Source organism: Stigmatopora nigra, chromosome 1 (assembly GCF_051989575.1).
Source record: "Stigmatopora nigra isolate UIUO_SnigA chromosome 1, RoL_Snig_1.1, whole genome shotgun sequence".
NCBI classification, from domain to species: domain Eukaryota; kingdom Metazoa; phylum Chordata; class Actinopteri; order Syngnathiformes; family Syngnathidae; genus Stigmatopora; species Stigmatopora nigra.
In genome coordinates, this window is record NC_135508.1 from 16,199,635 (window position 1) to 16,208,954 (window position 9,320).

Below are 9,320 nucleotides of genomic sequence, written 5' to 3' on the forward strand. Positions count from 1 at the left end.
TCTGACCTTCTTGAAGATGTTCATGCCAAGGTCAGATGAAAGGTCAGGTACAGCTTGGCGCCGAAGGTTGGTTAAGGAAACTTTTGTGAAAGTCTCGGTGCTTAGAGATTTTCCCTCTTCGTTGCATTTGAGACTCATATCCTGCGTTTTGTGGGTATTGACCAGCGAAGGGGTGGCGGCCACCATTGAGCTGCTCCGTGGCCGCGGCAGCGGAGTGACCAGCGGTTCGGGGACACGTTCAGGTCTCTCCTCCAGAATCTGTCTCAGCCGTTGGAGGTAGTACATCAATGCCCAGTGTACCCCCTCTTCTGTCCAGTGAGGCTGCAGAAGGCAGCGCAGGACCGCAACATCAAAGTAGGTGGCGTAGCGAGCTCGCTGAGACAGGGATGCTGGTACGCCAGCAGGGGCTGATGTCCTGCAAGCAAGGTGATCAGGGATGAATAGCTTATCGGGATAGCAGTTTGACACGTGCTCGAAGTCCTGATTATTTTGTCAATATATTGTTATTAGCAATAAAAAATACTCCTAAAAATAGAATAATTATTGGGGGAGATGCAAAAAACAGTAAAACTACCAAGAATAATTTAACTGGCAACTAGAGATTGTTAAAAAGCTGTGCTTTCATTTCAATATTACATTCATTACTTCATTTTCTGTACGCTTATTCTTACAAGGGTCACGGGGATCCTGGATCCTTTCCCAGCCAACAAAGAGTAGTAGGCCGGGAGCATGCTGGAGCCTACCACTGCGTATCGTGGGGCACAAGGAAAGGGACATCCATGCATGTTTTTGGAATGTGGGAGGAAACTAGAGTACCCAGAGGAAACCCATGCAGGCCCGGGGAGAACATGCAACACACGTGGACCAACTTGGATTTGAACCCAGCACCCCAGAGCTGTGAGGCCCGGCACGCTAACCACTCGTTCCAGCAGGCCACTCACATAAATATTGTTAGTTGGAAAAAAATAAACCATCATCACTTCTCATGTTCCCATGTTTTAGATAGATTTAGAGGAGAGAAAGCATGGAGCAAGAAATGGTGCATTTCATTCCAGTTCACCATGTGCCGCATGATACCCTTTTGTGCTATGACGGCTTATTTATTCATCCTGTCAACCCCACTACACTGCTATATATAAAAACATGCGCCACAGGGGGCTGGTAAATAGAAGCCAGTCTCCTTCCAACTATGACCAGTTCAGCCTACGTGAGTACACCATTAATAAGGCAAAATGAAGGTCAGCAGTTGGAATAGCTGCAAGGCGTATCGAGCGCTGCTCAATGATTAGAAATATTGATACCGTGAGAGCGAAGCCGAGAGAAGGAGGAAGTGATTTAATCTTGGCAGCTGTAATGAATGGGGAAGATGGAAATGCTCGATATCTACATGAATCACTTTGGGAGCGGACAGCGGAAGCAGGTTGCGTCATGTTTCACCTTCTCTCCTGCTGCTATGTGCGGGGTTGCCATGGATACAGGGTGGCAGCACCCAACGCACAGCCCCCCTTGAGACACTCGCATCCCCGTTCGATGCGAGAGCAGTTCGGCAGCCGGCGGTTGCCGTGGGAACTGCCTCAGCATCAGCGAGTACTGAGTGTGCGAGAGATGTGTGGCGGGGTGGGATGACTAAGCTGCATTAATCACGGAAATGATCGCATGCCACAGAGAGCTGTTCACAAAAAAATCACGTGGCGGAGAAAAAAAAATGAGAACGAAGATGTTCTGATTCAAGAATTATCTACAGACGTTTAAATCGGGTTGAGTACGCAGCAAAATGTTGACATTTTCCGCACCATGTCGACCTCTCTTGTGTCCTTGGGGCGAATAATAAGATGGGTAGTGTTTCAAGAACGACAAGTAACCAGCTTTCGGTATGTATCACATTCTATAAAGAAATCTTTGCCGGGAGTCTATACATTTTGGTGTCAAAGTGGTGGCCCAGGGGCCAGATTCTGGCCCACATCATCCTTTTGTTTGGCCCGTGAAAGTAAAATATCGATTTCATGTTTCATGCCAAAATAAAAGCATACAAAAATCTGACAACATGGAAATTGTTTTGTTTTAGCCCATTCTTGACCAAATTTAAAAAATGACAACAGTTCCACAACCCTTGTCAAAGATGAATGAAATGACCATATTAAAATAAATATAAAGAGAATATTTACAGATTTTCCTGGATATGTTTTTAATTCAAAATGTTCAATGAATATAACATGAAAATAAAGAAATAAAATGGATAAATAAATAGAAATAAAATATCTACAGATTTTTAAATTTTTTTTTAAATTCATTAATTCATCTTCAATGCATCCTTGAAAGGGTTACGGGGGTTGCTGGAGCTTATCCCAAAAATGAAAAAAAAACAGAATAGACACGGTGGGCAAACCAATTCTCAAGGACCACTGTGGGTGCAGGTTTTCTTCGAACCAATCCAGCCAGCACAGACAGTTTAACCCAGTGCTTCTCAATTGAAATACTTTTGCATACTTCAAGTATGCCAAAGACCAGATGCTCGCGGGCATGTTCATGTTGAGCACTGGTTTAACCAATGAGGTTTAAGAAGCACCTGCCTGCAATCCACTGATTGCACTTGTAGGACACCAGATTAGTGAAAAGGTGTCCTGCTGATGGGTTGGAACAAAAACTTGTGCCCACTGCGGCCCTTTGTGGAATAGCTTGCCTATCCCTGGCACGATGTTAAATAAGCACATTGTTAAGAGTCAGCTGCCATGAGCTACTGACTAAAATCTGCCTATCTACGCCAAAAACACACAGACTGCCCCCAAAGTCTGGCACGGATGCCTACGCATTGCCAGACTACTCGCGGGCATCCCAATGCAAGTCAGCCATGCAGACGATACTGCCAGCGTGTTATTTCAGCATAATTACACCGATTATATGGGCAAATACTCCATCAAGCCGGGGAGGTTTGACACGAGGAGACATCGTGGCTCAAAGCGACAACATGGCGCAGCTTACCATGTGCTCGAGTGGGCTGCACTGAACGCTTCGTAGATATACTAAGAGTGGGACTAAATGCTCAACCATCATGGTTTGCTGCTGCTACTGTAGGATTATTTTTCATAAAAGTATGTCCATAAGTCAAGGGAGTCAAAATTATTCCCCAAAGGGCCACAGTGGGTGCTGGTTTTCATTCCAAACCATCAAGAGGACATCTTTTCACCAATCTGGTGTGCTACAAGTGCAATCAGTAGATTACAGTCAGGTGCTTCTTGTTTTCTGCAGAAATCTCATTGGTCAAAGTGTCTGTGGTGGATTGGTTGGAATAAAAACCAGCACCCACAGCGGCCCCCGAGGACCAGTTTAGCCATAGGGCAATAACAAGTAACGTACAAGAAGGTCTCTACTTCGTTCATAAACTGACATCACAATGGTGGATGCATGATAAGTTGTGGGTGACATCATGTAAAATGATATATATTTCAATTTTATCAATATTTCGGTACCATCGGTAATTCAAGTGTTTTCCTAATGCATTATTTTTTTTTACTACAATGACAGTGTTGTGTTTAAATCAAAGTTGGACTGACTTTTTCTTGGTGGGCCCTTTGACGAGTGGGGGTTGCTGGGAAGGTCCGCCTTTTTCCACTGAGTTACCCCGGCGACAGCTGTGCTCTCCTGCTGCTGAGGAAGAAGAATCGGAATGGCCAGCCTCACAGACAACCTGAAAGCCCTGCGGAAGGCACAGGCAGGATGAGACAGAGACAAAATTAGTTATGGATGATTAAAGGCTCAAAGGGTTCTGGCTTTAACCCTGGCTAACCACATTAATGTTTATGTACGCTGGGAGCAAGGGAACGTTCGCATCCATATCTGGGGCTGGGCCTAAAAGTCATATCCCATATCGATTGGTTTATATATGGCCATGAAAAATATTAGAGGTGTTGTTTCGGCAATACAATAATGGTCATAAACTCATGCTTATGGTTATATTATGTAATATAATTGCTGTTATTGCTTATTATTACTATATTTATGATCATGACAATGCAGGTCACTGAGCCCCAGCACCCTGCAATGCTGACAAGGTAATGTATTATCTGTACCTAACGTCCTACCAGAGGGGAATTCACAGCACAAGATAAACCCCATTCCTGATAGAATAATTGTTAAAATAAATCAGATTAAGTAACTAATCAATTTTCCCAAATCATAAATAAGCACTATGTTAAGGGAATGAAATGAAGTAAAATAACATTTTTGTGAAAACCACTCACCATGGGACCAGGGTTTCCAGACCCACGTGGACTGCACTGGTTACTGATTGGGGAGTTCCTCTTTGCTGATGAAGAAAATAGAGCAAATGAATCAAACCAAATCCTTCTTTAATGTCATAGTCCGAATTGTGTTTCTTAGTCACCTGTTACTATGTTTCGGACTGGTTTGATGAGGGCTGTGAAGGCGGGGATATCAGGTTGGCGGTGCTCCCACATTGGCTGCCATATTATAAGACCACTGACCAGGCGAAATGTCAAGTCGGATTCCTGTACAAAGGATTGTAAAAACGTCTTTACACCTTAATAATTTGTTTTTGCATAGTTATCATCAAACAAAAGTAAAAATCTAACAATTATAATTTATACATAGACAGTTGATTCACTATTTTTTTTTAAATGGCAGTATCGGTCTTGGTCACAAGATCCGTTCCTGCATTCATGTGTTTTTAACACAGTCATGCATTACTGGTGCAGGAAATCAAACCACTAGGTAATAAGTATGTGGGACTACTTTTCTGTAGAATCCAATCGAACATTTGTAATCAGGCCAGGGTGGGCTAAAGCCCAGGGTCCTTTAAGGGAAAGAGGCCTATCAGCACAAATTACCTTCCCTTCTGGGGAACGATTGTTAAAAGTTGCTGCATTCGAGTGAATCTCCATTAAACCTTTGACCGTTAAAAGGGTCCTGAAAAGCATGTTTTCTCCATTAAAACTCAAACTGCGAACAAAGTACGTACTGCTGCAAATTTCAAATATAATTTGCGCAATGTGTTTCATTTCAAGTATTTGAAGTACTTGAATCCATACCATGCAGTACTTTGGGAATTTTTATATAAACGGCAGCCAAAATGTTCAATTCATTTTGGCCACAAACACTCAAGACGTGTATATAAACGAGTGAAGTACCCAGGCAGGGCCCCCGTGTTTAACGAGCTAGGGCGTGATAGAAAACAGGGGTCTGTAATATATGTATAGTACACATACTATATAGGCCATTATTTACGCATGCATAATATAAGGCCATTTTGAAATTTCAATGTTTCAAATATGATGAGCTCAGTCGAGAAAGTATGGTAAAGTGCGATTTGGATTCAAGACCTTGATCCGATGAATCAGCGGCGCAAAGAGGAACACAAAGAGCTCCACGGTGGCCATGCTCTTGTGGAACCACTTGGCGCGAGCATGCTCATCCTCTTCCAGCTGGGAGTTGCTGTGATGTGGACCCGAGCCTCCTAACGCAGAGCTGGAGCAGGAGCCCGGGGCGCCGGGCGATGAGCCCTGGTTGGCGAGGGGCTGCAGGAAGGCCCCCCCGCCACTGCTGCCGGCAGACCACCCGTGGCTCAGCCCGGGCTCGTGGTTGCACTCCTGGGCGGCATCCAGGAGCATCCAATGCAGCGTATGGAGCAGTTTGGTCTCAGCCACGCCCAGTTTGTCCTGATGACCTGCCGGAGGTGCAAAGACAAAATTGATGTTAACGAATAATTCAAGTGCAATTCTTATATATGGCTCCTGAAGCAGTAAGGATAAACAAATTAATCGAAATATTGAGGATATTAAAATAGACAGTTTGTTGTATTTTTATGGTTAACTTTGATTGTAGGCCAATTTAGCTCATATAGCCTTAGAAACTGTATGCAATTGTGGTATAAAAATAAATTGTTTTATTTGTGCATATTGCAGGGAATTTCTTTTTTTCTACAGTATAGTTGGAATACAGTTTTAATTGAATTGTTGTTGAATGGCCCTTCCTTATCTATTTAAGCAAAGGGTAATTGTAAGGTAAACCTGTGCACAACATTAAATTAGCTGGAAATAACAATATTTCTCGAAAGAAAACCATCACTTTGTTTTTAATGAAGATTTTAATGTTGCTAAGTATAGTGCTGCTTGGAGATCCAATTAGAGAATCAATGAGTCATAGGCAATGACGATTTTTGCTACTTTCGGCAGAGAGAAATGTTGACATTTTCATTAAACGAATGGATTGAACTCATTGTTATTCTTGCTGCTTTCAATGCTGGAACAATGCAGGTAGTCACATGGGAATAACGCAAATGAATCAATAATGTAGCAACCTCACCAAGTTTGTTCCTGTTGGACAGCAAAATGGAGGTGCAGTGCAGAACGTGCGGCAAGGCAGCTTGGACCAGCTCCCAGCGAGAGATGCTTTGAATGGCGTCGGAAAGGGCCGGCGACAAGCCATGTAGCTTGTTCTCCACCAGGACACGCTCAAAGGACTGGAAGGCAGCCACAGAGAAGCAGAAGGCACACATAAGACAGCTACTAAAGCTTCTTTTTTGGACTTTCTCTGCCCGGTCCTCCAGTGAAGCGAGGCCCATAAGACAGTGGGTGCTTTGTGGCATTCCCAGGGGATCTGGTCAGGCATCATTATGAATATGAGTTCTTGCTTCTGGGGAATAGGAGGAAGCATGCAGGCAAAACTAATTTGCTAAATGCAAAATGAAGAGTGCACTTCATTTGCAGGTGAATTAAGGCTGAAACAGGATTATCTACTTATTGCACATATGGTAACATTAACCCTTTCCTGTACAAATGATGGATTTTCAACCCTTTAAAGCACTCACTTAACTCATTGACGCCCAATTCATTTGGTTTGGGTTTTTAACATGGATTGGGTATCTAACATTGTCAAAGGCGCAGAAAGATGAGCATTTATAGCCAATTCTGACATTTGAAATTAATTTGATGCCTATGGTTTGATCGTTGCAAGCCCCCGAGACAAATTGTGTCGGATGTACCTCTGGCAATGGTATTGAAACATGCCAGCCTTCCCAGTTGAAATTAATTTGATGTCTGCAGCAGTGAATGAAGTAAGAGCTACAAACAACAAAATAATTCAGGGAATATTGCAATATACTACTATATCTATTCATATTTACCCAACTGAAACAGAATTTGCAGAACAAATAGAAGACATCCAGCGACAATAAAAGTCAAGAAAATACCAACCAACATATCTCAATTTAACATTTCGGAATATTCATTTATTTATATGAAACTAAATAATAAAATGGTAGGCTGGGATAATTTGTGAAGAGAAAATGAAAAAAAAGACAGTTTACTGCATTGATTTCACAATATCAGGCATGCGCTAATGGAGAGGCACGTTTTTACATGACGAGCGCCATCAAGTGTTAAAGATGGGAAGTGCATCACGATGTAGGCTGGACTTAAGCTTCGTGTGTGAGCCGTATTCAATTAAATTTTCACACAGGTATCCCATATTCAATTATATTACTACGCATAGTTTGGACACCCCTGCTCTTAAGTGTTAACTTTTAAAAACCTGTCCACGGTAACGCCCACTGTCCATCAAAGGGTTAAAACGACTTACCACGCAAGATGCTTCATATTGTTTCCCCAACTTAGGACGTAAAAACGCACTGCAAATAGACAAGAATGGGAAAAAATATTTTAAAAAGGTGCAGGTAAAGCATCTTCATCCAAGCACTTCATTTGCATTCGTTGCTCATTTCCAGCTGTGACATCACCAGCATCGTTCGTCATTGATCAAAATAATAATAATAATTTAAAAAAATACATACAAAAACCATCATTTTACATCAAGTCGTTGCCTTTCGCATTTTGAGCGAGCACAAACACCTGTTATCAGTTTGCACTAACCTAGTCTGCCGCCACAGGAAGGTCTGGATGGGGAAGGGGATTCCTTTCCCGCACTCCGGTTCGTTGTCATCCAAGCTTTTCCTCTTCACCATGTTGACCGCCCGCTGCCGCGTCTCCTCTCTGGCCTCCCGCCTACGTGCGACCACCGGTTGGCGGCGGTGGCGGCGGCTCTTTGGCTCAGGTGAGCGGCGATCTTCTCTCTCACGACATGATTGGATTCGTGCTGCGTAAAATGGCTGCAAGTGTCCGTTGCTGTGCGGAGGGAGGGAGAGAGGGATGGAGGAAGAGCAAGAGGGAGGAGATTTCAGAACTGCCTATCACTGGAACAGCGACGGCGAAAAGGTCACAGAACACACAGCGGGTGGCAGATGCTCATCAAAGACTCCGTGTTCTACCAGTCTCAATTTCAATGAAAATACGATCAACAAGATTTATTTTCGGGTATTTGAGTAGTTGAGATTTTTAATTTATTGTATTATTATTATTTTTTTGTGAACACAACGTAATTCACCAGAAGCTGCTTGCTTGATTGAAAATCAATCAAATCAATAAAAAAACAAAAGCTGTTATTGTCATGATACACAGCTGCCTATAACAACATTGGTGCTGCTACTCCACAAAGTGCTTTTTCCTAGTCAAAACATAAGTAATATAAAAATACAAAAAGTCACGTCTTGGCAAAGAAAAATTCTAATTCGGAGACAATCGTGCTCCCCTGGGCAGGTGCATGACATGCATTTGCATTTTTAAAATGAATGCTGAAGAAATAGCCTGAAAATCACCTAAATGGGAAAGGTTTCTATATCAAATTTCAAGCATCCAAATTGTTATCGGAACCAGCTGTTCCGCATTGATTGAAACACGCCCCTACCTGATGAGTCAAGAAAACTAATGACCCTTTTTTAACAAAATACTCAAAATGGTCAACATATGATGGTCCATAGTATATAAGGATGAGGCATTCTCCATAATAAGCATCACGCTGTTCTTAATAAACATTTAACTGTAAAATAAAATGTATTTCTTAAACTACTATTAATGTTTTTCTAGTGGTACTACACAACAAAAAGTTGAATAAAGTGATTTGTCATTTACTGTCAAATTAGAGTCTTTTAATAACAAATGTTGAGTATCCTAGTGGCCTGGTGGGGCAAGTGGTTAGCACGTCGGCCTCACAGCTCTGGGGTGCTGGGTTCAAATCCAAGTCACTGTCATTTGTGTGGAGTTTGCATGTTCTCCCCGGGCCTGCGTGATTTTCCTCTGGGTACTCCGGTTTCCACCCACATTCCAAAAACATGCATGGTAGACTGATTAGAAACTCTAAATTGCCCCTTAGTTATGGGTTAGTGTGCTTCTGGCTTGGGGTCAGCTGGGATAGGCTCCAGCACTCCTGCAACCCTAGTGAGGAAAAAGCGGTTCAGAAAATGAGATGAGAAT

At 42.7% G+C, this 9,320-nt stretch overlaps 1 protein-coding gene across 12 annotated transcripts in view; it reads right to left on the bottom strand.

The window, feature by feature from the left end:
* Nucleotides 1-8,178, bottom strand: part of unc80 (unc-80 homolog (C. elegans)) — a 38,769-nt gene extending 30,591 nt beyond the window's left edge. For 7 of the 12 annotated variants that reach the window (XM_077714741.1, XM_077714695.1, XM_077714724.1 and 4 more), the window contains exons 1-8: nt 7,884-8,177; nt 7,594-7,642; nt 6,319-6,475; nt 5,337-5,680; nt 4,382-4,505; nt 4,239-4,303; nt 3,552-3,694; nt 7-415 (exon numbers count right to left, since the gene is read on the bottom strand). In XM_077714741.1, the coding sequence (XP_077570867.1) occupies nt 7-415; nt 3,552-3,694; nt 4,239-4,303; nt 4,382-4,505; nt 5,337-5,680; nt 6,319-6,475; nt 7,594-7,642; nt 7,884-7,975 (1,383 nt within the window). In that variant the 5' untranslated portion in view covers nt 7,976-8,177. Of the gene's footprint in view, nt 1-6; nt 416-3,551; nt 3,695-4,238; nt 4,304-4,381; nt 4,506-5,336; nt 5,681-6,318; nt 6,476-7,593; nt 7,643-7,883 lie in introns of all 12 variants that reach the window. The other 5 variants (XM_077714662.1, XM_077714704.1, XM_077714688.1 and 2 more) reach the window with 2 other exon arrangements.
* Nucleotides 8,179-9,320: the final 1,142 nt, after the last annotated feature.